The 20,468-nt window shown below is 24.3% G+C and overlaps 1 protein-coding gene across 3 annotated transcripts in view; it reads left to right on the top strand.

Annotated features, from left to right (window-relative positions):
- The window catches only part of LOC145292012 (DNA (cytosine-5)-methyltransferase 3B-like), a 667,010-nt gene that overhangs the window by 618,743 nt on the left and 27,799 nt on the right, over positions 1 to 20,468 (top strand). For all 3 annotated transcript variants that reach the window (XM_080138008.1, XM_080138009.1, XM_080138010.1), the window contains one exon: positions 19,730 to 19,815. In XM_080138008.1, the coding sequence (XP_079994134.1) occupies positions 19,730 to 19,815 (86 nt within the window). The remainder of the gene's footprint in view (positions 1 to 19,729; positions 19,816 to 20,468) is intronic.

Consider the following 20,468-nt stretch of genomic DNA (forward strand, 5'->3'; position numbering starts at 1 on the left):
AAAAAAAATAATAATTATTCTACATATCAATATCAACTCATATTCCAAAAGCATCAGTAAATTAAAAAAAAAATCATTATTCTACATATCAAGATCAACTCATATTCCAAAAGCATCAGTAAATTAAAAAAAAATCATTATTCTACATATCAAGATCAACTCATATTCCAAAAGCATCAGTAAATTAAAAAAAAAAATGATTCTACATATCAAGATCAACTCATATTCCAAAAGCATCAGTAAATTAAAAAAAAAATGATTCTACATATCAAGATCAACTCATATTCCAAAAGCATCAGTACATTAAAAAAAACAATGATTCTACATATCAAGATCAACTCATATTCCAAATGCATCAGTAAATTAAAAAAATAATTATTCTACATATCAAGATCAACTCGTATTCCAAAAGCATCAGTAAAATAAAAATGATAATTATTCTACATATCAAGATCAACTCATATTCCAAAAGCATCAGTAAATTAAAAACACATCATTATTCTACATATTAGGAACAACTCATATTCCAAAAGCATCAATTAATTAAAAAAAAATGATTCTACATATCAAGATCAGCTCATATTTCAAAAGCATCAGTAAATAAAAAAAAATGATAATTATTCTACATATCAAGATCAACTCATATTCCAAAAGCATCAGTAAATTAAAAAAAAAAAATGATTCTACATATCAAGATCAACTCATATTCCAAAAGCATCAGTACATTAAAAAAAACAATGATTCTACATATCAAGATCAACTCATATTCCAAAAGCATCAGTAAATTAAAAAAATAATTATTCTACATATCAAGATCAACTCGTATTCCAAAAGCATCAGTAAAATAAAAATGATAATTATTCTACATATCAAGATCAACTCATATTCCAAAAGCATCAGTAAATTAAAAACACATCATTATTCTACATATTAGGAACAACTCATATTCCAAAAGCATCAATTAATTAAAAAAAAAATGATTCTACATATCAAGATCAGCTCATATTTCAAAAGCATCAGTAAATAAAAAAAAATGATAATTATTCTACATATCAAGATCAACTCATATTCCAAAAGCATCAGTAAATTAAAAAAAAATCATTATTCTACATATCAAGATCAACTCATATTCCAAAAGAATAAGTAAATAAAAAAAATAATTATTCTACATATAAAGATCAACTCATATTCAAAACCCATCAGTAAATTAAAAAAAAAATCATTATTCTACATATCAAGATCAACTCATATTCCAAAAGCATCAGTAAATTAAAAAAAAAATAATTGTTCTACATATCAAGATTAACTCATATTCCAAAAGCATCAGTAAATTAAAGAAAAAAAATTATTCTACATATCAAGATCAACTCATATTCCAAAAGCATCAGTAAATTAAAAAATATCATTATTCTACATATCAAGATAAACTCATATTCCAAAAGCATCAGTAAAATAAAAATGATAATTATTCAACATATCAAGATAAACTCATATTCCAAAAGCATCAGTAAAGTAAAACAAAATAGATATTCTACATATAAAGATAAACTCATATTCCAAAATCATCAGTACCATAAAAATGATAATTATTCAACATATCAAGATAAACTCATATTCCAAAAGCATCAGTAAATAAAAAAAAATAATTATTCTACATATCAAGATCAACTCATATTCCAAAAGCATCAGTAAATTAAAAAACATCACTTTTCTACATATCAAGATCAACTCATATTCCAAAAGCATCAGTAAATTAAAAAAATCATTATTCTACATATCAAGATCAACTCATATTCCAAAAGCATCAGTAAATGAAAAAACAAAATTATTCTACATATCCGGATGAACTCGTATTCCAAAAGCATCAGTAAGTAAAAAAAAAAAATTATTCTACATATCAAGATCAACTCATATTCCAAACGCATCAGTAAATTAAAAAAAAAATCATTATTCTACATATCAAGATCAACTCATATTCCAAAAGCATCAGTACAATAAAAATGATAATTATTCTACATATCAAGATCAACTCATATTCCAAAAGCATCAGTAAATTAAACAAAATCATTATTCTACATATCCAGATCAACTCATATTCCAAAAGCATCAGTAAATTAAAAATGATAATTATTCTACATATCAAGATCAACTCATATTCCAAAAGCATCAGTAAATTAAAAAAAAAAATGATTCTACATATCAAGATCAACTCATATTCCAAAAGCATCAGTAAATTAAAAAAAATCATTATTCTACATATCAAGATCAACTCATATTCCAAAAGTATCAGTACAATAAAAATGATAATTATTCTACATATCAAGATCAACTCATATTCCAAAAGCATCAGTAAATTAAAAAAAATCATTATTCTACATATCCAGATCAACTCATATTCCAAAAGCATCAGTAAATTAAAAATGATAATTATTCTACATATCAAGATCAACTAATATTCCAAAAGCATCAGTAAATTAAAACAACATCATTATTCTACATATTAAGAACAACTCATTTTCCAAAAGCATCAATAAATTAAAAAAAAAATGATTCTACATATCAAGATCAACTCATATTTCAAAAGCATCAGTAAATAAAAAAAAATAATAATTATTCTACATATCAAGATAAACTCATATTCCAAAAGCATCAGTAAATTAAAAAAAAAATCATTATTCTACATATCAAGATCAACTCATATTCCAAAAGAATAAGTAAATTAAAAAAAAAAAATTATTCTACATATAAAGATCAACTCATATTAAAAACCCATCAGTAAATTAAAAAAAAAATCATTATTCTACATATCAAGATACACTCATATTCCAAAAGCATCAGTAAATTAAAAAAAAAATCATTATTCTACATATCAAGATCAACTCATATTCCAAAAGCATCAGTAAATTAAAAAAAAAAAATGATTCTACATATCAAGATCAACTCATATTCCAAAAGCATCAGTACATTAAAAAAAACAATGATTCTACATATCAAGATCAACTCATATTCCAAAAGCATCAGTAAATTAAAAAAATAATTATTCTACATATCAAGATCAACTCGTATTCCAAAAGCATCAGTAAAATAAAAATGATAATTATTCTACATATCAAGATCAACTCATATTCCAAAAGCATCAGTAAATTAAAAACACATCATTATTCTACATATTAGGAACAACTCATATTCCAAAAGCATCAATTAATTAAAAAAAAAATGATTCTACATATCAAGATCAGCTCATATTTCAAAAGCATCAGTAAATAAAAAAAAATGATAATTATTCTACATATCAAGATCAACTCATATTCCAAAAGCATCAGTAAATTAAAAAAAAATCATTATTCTACATATCAAGATCAACTCATATTCCAAAAGAATAAGTAAATAAAAAAAATAATTATTCTACATATAAAGATCAACTCATATTCAAAACCCATCAGTAAATTAAAAAAAAAATCATTATTCTACATATCAAGATACACTCATATTCCAAAAGCATCAGTAAATTAAAGAAAAAAAATTATTCTACATATCAAGATCAACTCATATTCCAAAAGCATCAGTAAAGTAAAAAATATCATTATTCTACATATAAAGATAAACTCATATTCCAAAAGCATCAGTAAAATAAAAATGATAATTATTCAACATATCAAGATCAACTCGTATTCCAAAAGCATCAGTAAATTAAAACAAAATAATTATTCAACATATCAAGATAAACTCATATTCCAAAAGCATCAGTAAAGTAAAACAAAATAGATATTCTACATATAAAGATAAACTCATATTCCAAAATCATCAGTACCATAAAAATTATAATTATTCAACATATCAAGATCAACTCATATTCCAAAAGCATCAGTAAATTAAAAAATAATTATTCTACAGATCAAGATCAACTCATATTCCAAAAGCATCAGTCAATTAAAAAACATCACTTTTCTACATATCAAGATCAACTCATATTCCAAAAGCATCAGTAAATTAAAAAAATCATTATTCTACATATCAAGATCAACTCATATTCCAAAAGCATCAGTAAATGAAAAAACAAAATTATTCTACATATCAGGATGAACTCGTATTCCAAAAGCATCAGTAAGTAAAAAAAAAAAAATTATTCTACATATCAAGATCAACTCATATTCCAAACGCATCAGTAAATTAAAAAAAAAATCATTATTATACATATCAAGATCAACTCATATTCCAAAAGCATCAGTAAATTAAAAAAAATCATTATTCTACATATCAAGATCAACTCATATTCCAAAAGCGTCAGTACAATAAAAATGATAATTATTCTACATATCAAGATCAACTCATATTCCAAAAGCATCAGTAAATTAAACAAAATCATTATTCTACATATCCAGATCAACTCATATTCCAAAAGCATCAGTAAATTAAAAATGATATATATTCTACATATCAAGATCAACTCATATTCCAAAAGCATCAGTAAATTACAACAACATCATTATTCTACATATTAAGAACAACTCATTTTCCAAAAGCATCAATAAATTAAAAAAAAAAATGATTCTACATATCAAGATCAACTCATATTTCAAAAGCATCAGTAAATAAAAAAAATAATAATTATTCTACATATCAAGATCAACTCATATTCCAAAAGCATCAGTAAATTAAAAAAAAAATTATTATTCTACCTATCAAGATCAACTCATATTCCAAAAGCATCAGTAAATTAAAAAAAAATCATTATTCTACATATCAAGATCAACTCATATTCCAAAAGCATCAGCAAATTAAAAAAAAAAATGATTCTACATATCAAGATCAACTCATATTCCAAAAGCATCAGTAAAATAAAAATGATAATTATTCTACATATCAAGATCAACTCATATTCCAAAAGCATCAGTAAATTAAAAAAAATCATTATTCTACATATCAAGATCAACTCATATTCCAAAAGCATCAGTACAATAAAAATGATAATTATTCTACATATCAAGATCAACTCATATTCCAAAAGCATCAGTAAATTAAAAACACATCATTATTCTACATATCCATATCAACTCATAATCCAAAAGCATCAGTAAATTAAAAATGATAATTATTCTACATATCAAGATCAACTCATATTCCAAAAGCATCAGTAAATTAAAAAAAATCATTATTCTACATATCAGGATCAACTCATATTCCAGAAGCATCAGTAAAATAAAAATGATAATTATTCTACATATCAAGATCTACTCATATTCCAAAAGCATCAGTAAATTAAAAAAAATCATTATTCTACATATCCATATCAACTCATATTCCAAAAGCATCAGTAAATTAAAAATGATAATTATTCTACATATCAAGATCAACTCATATTCCAAAAGCATCAGTAAATTAAAACAACATCATTATTCTACATATTAAGAACAACTCATTTTCCCAAAGCATCAATAAATTAAAAAAAAAATGATTCTACATATCAAGATCAACTCATATTTCAAAAGCATCAGTAAATAAAAAATAATAATAATTTTTCTACATATAAAGATCAACTCATATTCCAAAAGCATCAGTAAATTAAAAAAAAATCATTATTCTACATATAAAGATCAACTCATATTCCAAAAGAATAAGTAAATTAAAAAAAAATAATTATTCTACATATAAAGATCAACTCATATTAAAAACCCATCAGTAAATTAAAAAAAAAAATCATTATTCTACATATCAAGATCAACTCATATTCCAAAAGCATCAGTAAATTAAAAAAAAATCATTATTCTACATATCAAGATCAACTCATATTCCAAAAGCATCAGTAAATTAAAAAAAAAAAAATGATTCTACATATCAAGATCAACTCATATTCCAAAAGTATCAGTACATTAAAAAAAACAATGATTCTACATATCAAGATCAACTCATATTCCAAAAGCATCAGTAAATTAAAAAAATAATTATTCTACATATCAAGATCAACTCGTATTCCAAAAGCATCAGTAAAATAAAAATGATAATTATTCTACATATCAAGATCAACTCATATTCCAAAAGCATCAGTAAAGTAAAAATACATCATTATTCTACATAATAAGAACAACTCATATTCCAAAAGCATCAATTAATTCGAAAAAAAAATGATTCTACATATCAAGATCAACTCATATTTCAAAAGCATCAGTAAATAAAAAAAAATGATAATTATTCTACATATCAAGATCAACTCATATTCCAAAAGCATCAGTAAATTAAAAAAAAATCATTATTCTACATATCAAGATCAACTAATATTCCAAAAGAATAAGTAAATAAAAAAAATAATTATTCTACATATAAAGATCAACTCATATTAAAAACCAATCAGTAAATTACAAAAAAAATCATTATTCTACATATCAAGATCAACTCATATTCCAAAAGCATCAGTAAATTAAAAAAAAAATTATTCTACATATCAAGATCAACTCATATTCCAAAAGCATCAGTAAATAAAAAAACATCAGTATTCTACATATCAAGATCTACTCATATTCCAAAAGCATCAGTAAATTAAAAAAAAAATCATTATTCTACATATCAAGATCAACTCATATTCCAAAAGCATCAGTAAATAAAAAAAATCATTATTCTACAGATCAAGATCAACTCATATTCCAAAAGCATCAGTAAATTAAAAAATAATTATTCTACAGATCAAGATCAACTCATATTCCAAAAGCATCAGTAAATTAAAAAATAATTATTCTACAGATCAAGATCAACTCATATTCCAAAAGCATCAGTAAATTAAAAAATCATTATTCTACATATCAAGATCAACTCATATTCCAAAAGCATCAGTAAATAAAAAAAATCATTATTCTACAGATCAAGATCAACTCATATTCCAAAAGCATCAGTAAATTAAAAAATAATTATTCTACAGATCAAGATCAACTCATATTCCAAAAGCATCAGTAAATTAAAAAATAATTATTCTACATATCAAGATCAACTCATATTCCAAAAGCATCAGTAGATTAAAAAATAATTATTCTACAGATCAAGATCAACTCATATTCCAAAAGCATCAGTAAATTAAAAAATAATTATTCTACATATCAAGATCAACTCATATTCCAAAAGCATCAGTAAATTAAAAAAACATCATTATTCTACATATTAAGATCAAATACTATTCCAAAAGCATCAGTAAATTAAAAAAAACATCATTATTCTACATATTAAGATCAAATATTATTCCAAAAGCATCAGTAAATTAAAAAAAAAAATTATTCAACATATCAAGATCAAATCATATTCCAAAAGCATTAGTAAATTAAAAAAAATAATAATTATTCTAAATATCAAGATCAACTCATATTTCAAAAGCATTAGTAAATTAAAAAAAAATTATGCTACATATCAAGATCAACTCATATTTCAAAAGCATACGTAAATTAAAAAAAAATCATTATTCTACAGATCAACTCATATTCCAAAAGCATCAGTAAAATAAAAATGATAATTATTCTACACATAAATATCAACTCATATTCGAATAGCATCAGTAAATTAAAAAAAATAATTATTCTACATATCAAGATCAACTCATATTCCAAAAGTATCAGTAAATTCAAAAAAATAATTATTCTACATATCAAGATTAACTCATATTCCAAAAGCATCAGTAAATTAAGAAAAATAATAATTGTACTACAGATCAAGATAAACTCATATTCCAAAAGCATCAGTAAATTAAAAAAATAATAATTATTCTACATATAAAGATCAACTCATATTCCAAAAGCATCAGGAAAATAAAAATGATAAATATTTTACATACAAAGATCAACTCATATTCCAAAAGCATCAGTAAGTAAAAAAAACTTAATTATTCTACATATCATGATCAACTCATATTCCAAAAGCATCAGTAAATTAAAAAAAAATAATTATTCTACATATCAAGATCAACTCATATTCCAAAAGCATCAGTAAAATAAAAATGATAAATATTCTACATACAAAGATCAACTCATATTCCAAAAGCATCAGTAAATAAAAAAAACTTAATTATTCTACATATCATGATCAACTCATATTCCAAAAGCATCAGTAAATTAAAAAAAAAATAATTATTCTACATATCAAGATTAACTCTTATTCCAAAAGCATCAGTAAATTAAAAAAAAACATTATTCTACATATCAAGATCAACTCATATTCCAAAAGCATCAGTAAATTAAAAGAAAATCATTATTCTACATATCAAGATCAACTCATATTCCAAAAGCATCAGTAAATTAAAAAAAAAAAATGATTCTACATATCAAGATCAACTCATATTCCAAAAGCATCAGTAAATTAATAAAATAATTATTCTATATATCAAGATCTATTAATATTCCAAAAGCATCAGTAAAATAAAAATGATAATGATTCTACATATCAAGATCAACTCATATTCAAAAAGCATCAGTACATTAAAAAGAAAATCATTATTCTACATATCAAGATCAACTCATATTCAAAAGGCATCAGTAAATTAAAAAAAAAATAATTATTCTACATATCCAGATAAACTCATATTCCAAAAGCATCAGTAAATTAAAAAAAAAATCATTATTCTACATATCATGATCAACTCATATTCCAAAAGCATCAGTAAATTAAAAAAAATCATTATTCTACATATCAAGATAAACTCATATTCCAAAAGCATCAGTAAAATAAAAATGATAATTAGTCTACATATCAAGATCAACTCATATTCCAAAAGCATCAGTAAATTAAAAAATAATTATTCTACATATCAAGATCAACTTATATTCCAAAAGCATCAGTAAAATAAAAATGATAATTATTCTACATATCAAGATTAACTCATATTCCAAAAGCATCAGTAAATTAAAAATGATAATTATTCTACATATCAAGATCAACTCATATTCCAAAAGCATCAGTAAAATAAAAATGATAATTATTCTACATATCAAGATCAACTCATATTCCAAAAGCATCAGTAAAATAAAAAAAATAATTATTCTACATATCAAGATCAACTCATATTCCAAAAGCATCAGTAAATTAAAAAAATAATTATTCTACATATCAAGATCAACTTATATTCCAAAAGCATCAGTAAAATAAAAATGATAATTATTCTACATATCAAGATCAACTCATATTCCAAAAGCATCAGTAAATTAAAAAAATAATTATTCTACATATCAAGATCAACTCATATTCCAAAAGCATCAGTAAATTAAAAAAATAATTATTCTACATATCAAGATCAACTCATATTCCAAAAGCATCAGTAAAATAAAAATGATAATTATTCTACATATCAAGATCAACTCATATTCCAAAAGCATCAGTAAATTAAAAATGATAATTATTCTACATATCAAGATAAACTCATATTCCAAAAGCATCAGTAAATTAAAAAAATAATTATTCTACATATCAAGATCAACTTATATTCCAAAGCATCAGTAAAATAAAAATGATAATTATTCTACATATCAAGATCAACTCATATTCCAAAAGCATCAGTAAATTAAAAAAAATCATTATTCTACATATCAAGATCAACTTATATTCCAACAGCATCAGTAAAATAAAAATGATAATTATTCTACATATCAAGATCAACTCATATTCCAAAAGCATCGGTAAATTAAAAATGATAATTATTCTACATATCAAGATCAACTCATATTCCAAAAGCATCAGTAAATTAAAAAAACATCATTATTCTACATATTAAGATCAAATACTATTCCAAAAGCATCAGTAAATTAAAAAAACATCATTATTCTACATATTAAGATCAAATACTATTCCAAAAGCATCAGTAAATTAAAAAAAAAATGATTCAACATATCAAGATCAACTCATATTCCAAAAGCATTAGTAAATTAAAAAAAATAATAATTATTCTACATATCAAGATCAACTCATATTTCAAAAGCATACGTAAATTAAAAAAAAATCATTATTCTACAGATCAAGATCAACTTATATTCCAAAAGCATCAGTAAATTAAAAAAAAATCATTGTTCTACATATCAAGATCAACTCATATTCCAAAAGCATCAGTAAATTACAAAAAAATAATGATTCTACATATCAAGATCAACTCATATTCCAAAAGCATCAGTAAAATAAAAATGATAATTATTCTACACATAAATATCAACTCATATTCGAAAAGCATCAGTAAATTAAAAAAAATAATTATTCTACATATCAAGATCAACTCATATTCCAAAAGTATCAGTAAATTCAAAAAAATCATTATTCTACATATCAAGATCAACTCATATTCCAAAAGTATCAGTAAATTCAAAAAAATCAGTATTCTACATATCAAGATCAACTCATATTCCAAAAGCATCAGTAAGTTAAAAAAAAAATTATTCTACTTATCAAGATCACCTCATATTTCAAATGCATCAGTAAATTAAAAAAAATAATAATTGTTCTACATATCAAGATCAACTCATATTCCAAAAGCATCAGTAAATTAAAAAAATAATAATTATTCTACATATAAAGATCAACTCATATTCCAAAAGCATCAGTAAAATAAAAATGATAAATATTCTACATACAAAGATCAACTCATATTCCAAAAGCATCAGTAAATAAAAAAAACTTAATTATTCTACATATCATGATCAACTCATATTCCAAAAGCATCAGTAAATTAAAAAAAAAATAATTATTCTACATATCAAGATCAACTCATATTCCAAAAGCATCAGTAAGTTAAAAAAAAAATGATTCTACATATCAAGATCAACTCATATTCCAAAAGCATCAGTAAATTAAAAAAAAATTATTTTGCTACATATCAAGATCAACTCATATTTCAAAAGCATCAGTAAATTATAAATAATCTTTAGTCGACATATCAAGATCAACTCATATTCCAAAAGCATCAGTAAATAAAAAAAAATGATTATTCAAGAAAAAAAAATTGTTCTACATATCAAGATCAACTCATATTCCAAAAGCATCAGTAAATTAAAAAAAAACTAGTATTCTACATATCAAGATCAACTCATATTCCAAAAGCATCAGTAAATTAAAAAAAATCATTATTCTACATATCAAGATCAACTCATATTCCAAAAGCATCAGTAAATTAAAAAAAATCAGTATTCTACATATCAAGATCAACTCATATTCCAAAAGCATCAGTAAATTAAAAAAAATCATTATTCTACATATCAAGATCAACTCATATTCCAAAAGCATCAGTAAATTAAAAAAAATCAGTATTCTACATATCAAGATCAACTCATATTCCAAAAGCATCAGTAAATTAAAAAAAATCATTATTCTACATATCAAGATCAACTCATATTCCAAAAGCATCAGTAAATTAAAAAAAATCAGTATTCTACATATCAAGATAAACTCATATTCCAAAAGCATCAGTAAATTAAAAAAAATCATTATTCTACATATCAAGATCAACTCATATTCCAAAAGCATCAGTAAATTAAAAAAAATCAGTATTCTACATATCAAGATCAACTCATATTCCAAAAGCATCAGTAAATTAAAAAAAATCATTATTCTACATATCAAGATCAACTCATATTCCAAAAGCATCAGTAAATAAAAAAAAAAATTATTTTGCTACATATCAAGATCAACTCATATTTCAAAAGCATCAGTAAATTAAAAAAAATCAGTATTCTACATATCAAGATCAACTCATATTCCAAAAGCCTCAGTAAATTAAAAAAAATCAGTATTCTACATATCAAGATCAACTCATATTCCAAAAGCATCAGTAAATTAAAAAAAATCATTATTCTACATATCAAGATCAACTCATATTCCAAAAGCATCAGTAAATTAAAAAAAATCAGTATTCTACATATCAAGATCAACTCATATTCCAAAAGCATCAGTAAATTAAAAAAAATCATTATTCTACATATCAAGATCAACTCATATTCCAAAAGCATCAGTAAATTAAAAAAAATCAGTATTCTACATATCAAGATCAACTCATATTCCAAAAGCATCAGTAAATTAAAAAAAATCATTATTCTACATATCAAGATCAACTCATATTCCAAAAGCATCAGTAAATAAAAAAAAAAATTATTTTGCTACATATCAAGATCAACTCATATTTCAAAAGCATCAGTAAATTAAAAAAAATCAGTATTCTACATATCAAGATCAACTCATATTCCAAAAGCATCAGTAAATTAAAAAAAATCATTATTCTACATATCAAGATCAACTCATATTCCAAAAGCCTCAGTAAATTAAAAAAAATCAGTATTCTACATATCAAGATCAACTCATATTCCAAAAGCATCAGTAAATTAAAAAAAATCATTATTCTACATATCAAGATCAACTCATATTCCAAAAGCATCAGTAAATTAAAAAAAATCAGTATTCTACATATCAAGATCAACTCATATTCCAAAAGCATCAGTAAATTAAAAAAAATCAGTATTCTACATATCAAGATCAACTCATATTCCAAAAGCATCAGTAAATTAAAAAAAATCAGTATTCTACATATCAAGATCAACTCATATTCCAAAAGCATCAGTAAATTAAAAAAAATCAGTATTCTACATATCAAGATCAACTCATATTCCAAAAGCATCAGTAAATTAAAAAAAATCAGTATTCTACATATCAAGATCAACTCATATTCCAAAAGCATCAGTAAATTAAAAAAAATCAGTATTCTACATATCAAGATCAACTCATATTCCAAAAGCATCAGTAAATTAAAAAAAAATTATTTTGCTACATATCAAGATCAACTCATATTTCAAAAGCATCAGTAAATTATAAATAATCTTTAGTCAACTTATCAAGATGGACTCATATTCCAAAAGCATCAGTAAATTAAAAAAAAATTATTATTCTACATATCAAGATCAACACATATTTCAAAATCATCAGTAAATTATAAATAATCAGTATTCGACATATCCAGATGGACTCATAGTCCAAAAGCATCTGTTAATTAAAAAAAATCATTATTCTACATATCAAGATCAACTCATATTCCAAAAGCATCAGTAAATAAAAAAAAATGATTATTCAAGAAAAAAAAATTGTTCTACATATCAAGATCAACTCATATTCCAAAAGCATCAGTAAATTAAAAAAAATCAGTATTCTACATATCAAGATCAACTCATATTCCAAAAGCATGTAAATTAAAAAAAATCATTATTCTACATATCAAGATCAACTCATATTCCAAAAGCATCAGTAAATTAAAAAAAATCAGTATTCTACATATCAAGATCAACTCATATTCCAAAAGCATCAGTAAATTAAAAAAAATCATTATTCTACATATCAAGATCAACTCATATTCCAAAAGCATCAGTAAATTAAAAAAAAATCAGTATTCTACATATCAAGATCAACTCATATTCCAAAAGCATCAGTAAATTAAAAAAAATCATTATTCTACATATCAAGATCAACTCATATTCCAAAAGCATCAGTAAATTAAAAAAAATCATTATTCTACATATCAAGATCAACTCATATTCCAAAAGCATCAGTAAATTAAAAAAAATCAGTATTCTACATATCAAGATCAACTCATATTCCAAAAGCATCAGTAAATTAAAAAAAATCAGTATTCTACATATCAAGATCAACTCATATTCCAAAAGCATCAGTAAATTAAAAGAAAAATGATTATTCAAGAAAAAAAAATTATTCTACATATCAAGATCAACTCATATTCGAAAAGCATCAGTAAATTAAAAAAAAATCATTATTCACATATCAAAATCAACTCATATTCCAAAAGCATCTGTGAATTAAAAAAAAAGAAGATTTTCTACATATCAAGATCAACTCATATTCCAAAAGCAACAGTAAATAAATAAAAAAAACATTATTCTACATATCAAGATCAACTCATATTCCAAAAGCATCTGTAAATTTAAAAAAATAATTATTCTACATATCAAGATCAACTCATATTCGAAAAGCATCAGTAAATAAAAAAAAATCATTATTCTACATATCAAGATCAACTCATATTCCAAACGCATCAGTAAATTAAAAAAAAATCATTTTTCTTCATATCAAGATCAACTCATATTCAAAAGCATCAGTAAATAAAAAAAAAATTATTGTTCTACGTATTAAGATCCACACATATTTCAAAAGCATCAGTAAATTATAAATAATCATTATTCGACATATCCAGATGAACTCATATTCCAAAAGCATCAATAAATTAAAAAAAAATAATTATTCTACATATCAAGATCAACTCATATTCCAAAAGCATCAGTAAATAAAAAAAATGATTATTCCAGAAAAAAAAATTATTCTACATATCAAGATCAACTCATATTCCAAAAGCATCAGAAAATTATAAAAAAAAAGGTTTCTACATATGAAGATCAACTCATATTCAAAAAGCATCAGTAAATTAAAAAAAAAAAAATCATTATTCTACATAGTAAGATCAACTCATATTCCAAAAGCATCAGTAAATTAAAAAAAAAAATCATTATTCTACATACCAAGATCAACTCATATTTCAAAAGCATCAGTAAATTAAAAAAAATAATTATCCTACATATCAAGATCAACTCATATTCCAAAAGCATCAGTAAATTAAAAAAAAATCAATATTCTACATATCAAGATCAACTCATATTCCAAAAGCATCAGTAAATTAAAAAAAATAATAATTATTCTACATATCAAGATCAACTCATATTCCAAAAGCATCAGTAAATTAAAAAAAAAATTGTTCCACATATCAAGATCAACTCATATTTGAAAAGCATCAGTAAATTAAAAAAAATAATAATTATTCTACATATCAAGATCAACTCATATTCCAAAAGCATCAGTAAATTAAAAAAAAAATCATTATTCTACATATCATGATCAACTCATATTCCAAAAGCATCAGTAAATTAAAAAAAATCATTATTCTACATATCAAGATCAACTCATATTCCAAAAGCATCAGTAAATTAAAAAAAATCAGTATTCTACATATCAAGATCAACTCATATTCCAAAAGCATCAGTAAATTAAACAAAATCATTATTCTACATATCAAGATCAACTCATATTCCAAAAGCATCAGTAAATTAAAAAAAATCAGTATTCTACATATCAAGATCAACTCATATTCCAAAAGCATCAGTAAATTAAAAAAAAAAAATCAGTATTCTACATATCAAGATCAACTCATATTCCAAAAGCATCAGTAAATTAAAAAAAATCATTATTCTACATATCAAGATCAACTCATATTCAAAAAGCATCAGTACATTAAAAAAAATCATTATTCTACATATCAAGATCAACTCATATTCCAAAAGCATCAGTAAATTAAAAAAAATCAGTATTCTACATATCAAGATCAACTCATATTCCAAAAGCATCAGTAAATTAAAAAAAATCAGTATTCTACATATCAAGATCAACTCATATTCCAAAAGCATCAGTAAATTAAAAGAAAAATGATTATTCAAGAAAAAAAAATTATTCTGCATATCAAGATCAACTCATATTCCAAAAGCATCAGTAAATTAAAAAAAAATCATTATTCACATATCAAAATCAACTCATATTCCAAAAGCATCTGTGAATTAAAAAAAAAGAAGATTTTCTACATATCAAGATCAACTCATATTCCAAAAGCAACAGTAAATAAATAAAAAAAACATTATTCTACATATCAAGATCAACTCATATTCCAAAAGCATCTGTAAATTTAAAAAAATAATTATTCTACATATCAAGATCAACTCATATTCGAAAAGCATCAGTAAATAAAAAAAAATCATTATTCTACATATCAAGATCAACTCATATTCCAAACGCATCAGTAAATTAAAAAAAAATCATTTTTCTTCATATCAAGATCAACTCATATTCAAAAGCATCAGTAAATAAAAAAAAAATTATTGTTCTACGTATTAAGATCCACACATATTTCAAAAGCATCAGTAAATTATAAATAATCATTATTCGACATATCCAGATGAACTCATATTCCAAAAGCATCAATAAATTAAAAAAAAATCATTATTCTACATATCAAGATCAACTCATATTCCAAAAGCATCAGTAAATAAAAAAAATGATTATTCCAGAAAAAAAAATTATTCTACATATCAAGATCAACTCATATTCCAAAAGCATCAGAAAATTATAAAAAAAAAGGTTTCTACATATGAAGATCAACTCATATTCAAAAAGCATCAGTAAATTAAAAAAAAAAAAATCATTATTCTACATAGTAAGATCAACTCATATTCCAAAAGCATCAGTAAATTAAAAAAAAAATCATTATTCTACATACCAAGATCAACTCATATTTCAAAAGCATCAGTAAATTAAAAAAAATAATTATCCTACATATCAAGATCAACTCATATTCCAAAAGCATCAGTAAATTAAAAAAAAATCAATATTCTACATATCAAGATCAACTCATATTCCAAAAGCATCAGTAAATTAAAAAAAATAATAATTATTCTACATATCAAGATCAACTCATATTCCAAAAGCATCAGTAAATTAAAAAAAAAAATTGTTCCACATATCAAGATCAACTCATATTTGAAAAGCATCAGTAAATTAAAAAAAATAATAATTATTCTACATATCAAGATCAACTCATATTCCAAAACCATCAGTAAACAAAAAAAAAAATTGTTCCACATATGAAGATCAACTCATATTCCAAAAGCATCAGTAAATTAAAAAAAAAAATAATAATTATTCTAGATATCAAGATCAACTCATATTCCAAAAGCATCAGTAAATTAAAAAAAAAAATTGTTCTACATATCAAGATCAACTCATATTCCAAAAGCATCAGTAAAATGAAAAAAAAAAAACAATTATTGCAATTGAACATCTTTGATATGTTTTAGAATCTTAATTTGATTAATCAGACGAAAATCTCCTGCATTAAAAAATCTTTATAGAGCTCTATAATAAAATCCTTATTCACCCATTAAAAAATAGAATCGTCAATTGGCAAACCTGAAATGTTGGTGCTTGGCACAATAGGGACTATAAAAAAAATTTTGTTTCAAGAAAAGTCTTTAAAACTCTGTATAATGTATATACCTTTTTTTTTTTTTTTTTTTTTTTTTTTACAAAGGCATCACCACATATCAAGGTCCAGAGGCCACTCGAGGATAAAGGTTAAAGAGTGTACAGTAGACAATTGGACAATAATGTAATCGTTAGTAATGGAAATTTGTTAACTGATATGGAACGGCTCATCAAAAACTTGTTTACGTTAGCATTGAAGACAACCATATTGTTATGAGCTGGAAAGCAGGAAAACGGAAAGACAATTCCATGGGCGTGCAGTTCTAAGAAAGAAGCTTTATTCATGGAATCTACGTTTAGGTTTAGGTACAGATAAAGAGTTGGGGAAATTGTTGATAGTGTTTTCTGCTAGACGCGGGTTTCTTGTGAAAGTTTGGCGAGGGGGCGGCATAGATTGGAGCTCAGGCGAGTATTTGCCATGAAAATAATGACAAAGCAGAGACAAACTCGCAACATCTCTTCTGTGAGAAAGAAGTTGCAGGTAAGAGAAAAGGACATTCCCTACGAGGCTACGAAGTCTATTTTGAACTCTATCAAGGCAGGACAAGTCTTTTCTAACAGCTCCTGCTCACAAATCCCTTTCAAATTTTAAAGAGTCACAAAATAATTCATTCTGTGTTTATCAACTGATAATAAAATAATAGCTGATATGTTTACAAAGAAACTGAAATGCATTATGGTGAATTTAATTTTGTAATTTTTTTTGCTATGGACAGAAAACACTACTCACAGTGAACAAAATGTGAAAATGACTATAAATAGTGTGTATAATAGTGTGGAAGGATAATAAAACATATCTTGGGTTTGTGTTCATTTATTCCTATTAACTGTCAGACAATGATACAGCAGATTGACTGTGAGCAAATTTTGTATTGACCTATGCAGTATTGTAGCTCTGAAATTTACCCTTCAATGTCCACAATAAAAATGCTTAAACTCATTTCTGTGTAACCAGATTCGTGCAGGCATTCACCTGAATTAATAATAACAAATAATTTGGAACCAATCAGAGGATTATCTGAATTAATTTAAAATGGTCTTCTTGGAGCCACATTGACTCTACATAAGGCCAACATTTCCCTTTTACAGTAGAGACAAAAAAAAAATCAAAACTTGCTAATATTAATATTATGTCGTTCATTAATTGTTACAATTTTTAATTCACTCAATCACACACAGTCTTACACATATGCATACATTACAGAGCATCACACACATACAATGCTTGAAACCGTTCATTGTCATCTGCTGATTTGTGCTGATTGTAAACAAATGTATAAACATATTCGTTTTAAGGCTCATAACATTTCCCACTGAACTTTTCTACAAAGAAAAGCATACACATCAAATAAATTAATTACTTTTATTCATAACTTTTAATCAAATATAATTTTTATAATTGAGAAGGGAAGTTTTATTTACAATATTTTGGACTCATGAAAATTCACGGCTCTTAAATTATTTATCTAATCTTTAATATTCCAGTGTTTAAATGAAGTATTAAAGAATTTAACATCTGACTCATTTTGTATATATTATGTTTTGACATGAGTATGTGACAATGAAATCAGCATTCAGCTGAGTGGACAGAGGCTGATGAAAGCTATCCAAAGTAGCCAAACATGCGAACATCAGCAGACAAGGTTTTGAAGAAGAAAAATGCCTTTTCACCCAGACAATTCACTCTGTCAAAAGTTGATCACAATAATGCCAAAGCTACATGAATTGCACTTCAAATTGCTTCCACATCCAACCTATTCTCCAGATCTATTATCAACCTTGGATATTGATAAAAAAAAAATATCTATAAGTATGGCTTACAATGGAGGTAAAATTTTAAATGTTGCAGAGTTATAAACACCCTTCACTTCCATAATAAACTGAGTACAAAAAGGATTATAAATATTTTTCTGGTGAAAAAATTAAAAAAACTTCCCTTTTTATTATTTCTTATAGCTGATTTCTAATATTGTTTTAAATGTATTTAAAATCAAATTTATTGGCAAAAATTTTTTAAAAAATGTGCAACAAGCAATGTAAAAAGACAGATGTCTTTAATTTGAGAGATTGATACTGTGGTCAGGAGATAGGATATTATGGCTGACTTGAGAGGAGTCTTGGAAATGACAAAAACAAGTGAAACTGGCTTGTAGTTGACCGAATCATCTCAGTCACTCTATGGGACAAATAAAATAACTGCTGTACAAAATTTTTGTAATTAATATTTTTACAAAATTTGTTTTAGTATTTTATACTATTGATTTCAAGAAATAATCGATTAATTACAAATGCAAAAACAGTATAAGTCACACACAGTATAATGAATAAAAAACACAGACTCACACAGGAAGTGGCCACACAATTTTATAAGTACAGTGATTTAGAAAAACAATTATATTAATAAAAAAATTATTTACACTCTGATTATAAGGGGTTTTTGGTAAATAAATCACTTTGAATGATTAATAGGAATTAAATAAAACATTTAATGAGCCATTAATTTTTTAATCTTTATTAATCTTGTAATTCATTAATTGTAATTAAAATGTCTGCTAGTTTTCTTCCAATTTTAAAATTGTTGATATGCATTTTCTCCAAATTGTTGTTAAATTATCAAGATTTCTTTTCTGCTCAATTCCAGTGCCAACCAGCCTTATGGGATGCAAAATATTTTTCAGCTCAGAAACGGGCTCGATATTTTTGGGGTAATATCCCAACAATTTATAGGTAGTATTCTTTTCATATTTTTTCTTCAATTGTTGCTTTTCTTTTTTTTTAGTTTTCTTGCTTTGATGCCATACTAAATGTCTCCATTATTTGATTCTCGATTAATTTCCTCTAGATCTATTACTCTAAGTACAATATATATTAAAAAATAGTCAACATCTTGTTCAATTTTGAATAGATAACATCCCTATTCAATTAATATTAAAATGTGTTATATCTGTGACATTAGAATCAAAATTAATCAAGCAATTGTTTCATAAAATGATGTAAATGAATAAGATTTACTGAAATGATTTATTTTAATTTTTAGTAATTGATATTGTCACTTCACTGTAATGCATTATTATTTATATGGTTTTAATTTTTTGTTTTGAGTCATCTCCCTGCATGCTCATAATTAATAATATCAATTCTGTCAGGTTAGGTTTGATTTCATGAATATTCTATTAAAGGATGTTCTTATGTATTATTTTAAGTTTCATTATTAGTAATCAGACATTGTCTATCATCGGTTATGTTTTTTTTTTTTTTTTTTTTCAAAGGAGTCACCACTTATGAAGGCCTGAAGGCCACCCGAGAATAAGTGTTATTTAGTATATGGTGGTAGTAATTGTTAGTGGTGAAAATTGGGTGTAATTACAGTATTTAAGGGA

Source organism: Euprymna scolopes, chromosome 13 (genome assembly GCF_053919585.1).
Source record: "Euprymna scolopes isolate OS-2025 chromosome 13, ASM5391958v1, whole genome shotgun sequence".
Taxonomy (NCBI): domain Eukaryota; kingdom Metazoa; phylum Mollusca; class Cephalopoda; order Sepiida; family Sepiolidae; genus Euprymna; species Euprymna scolopes.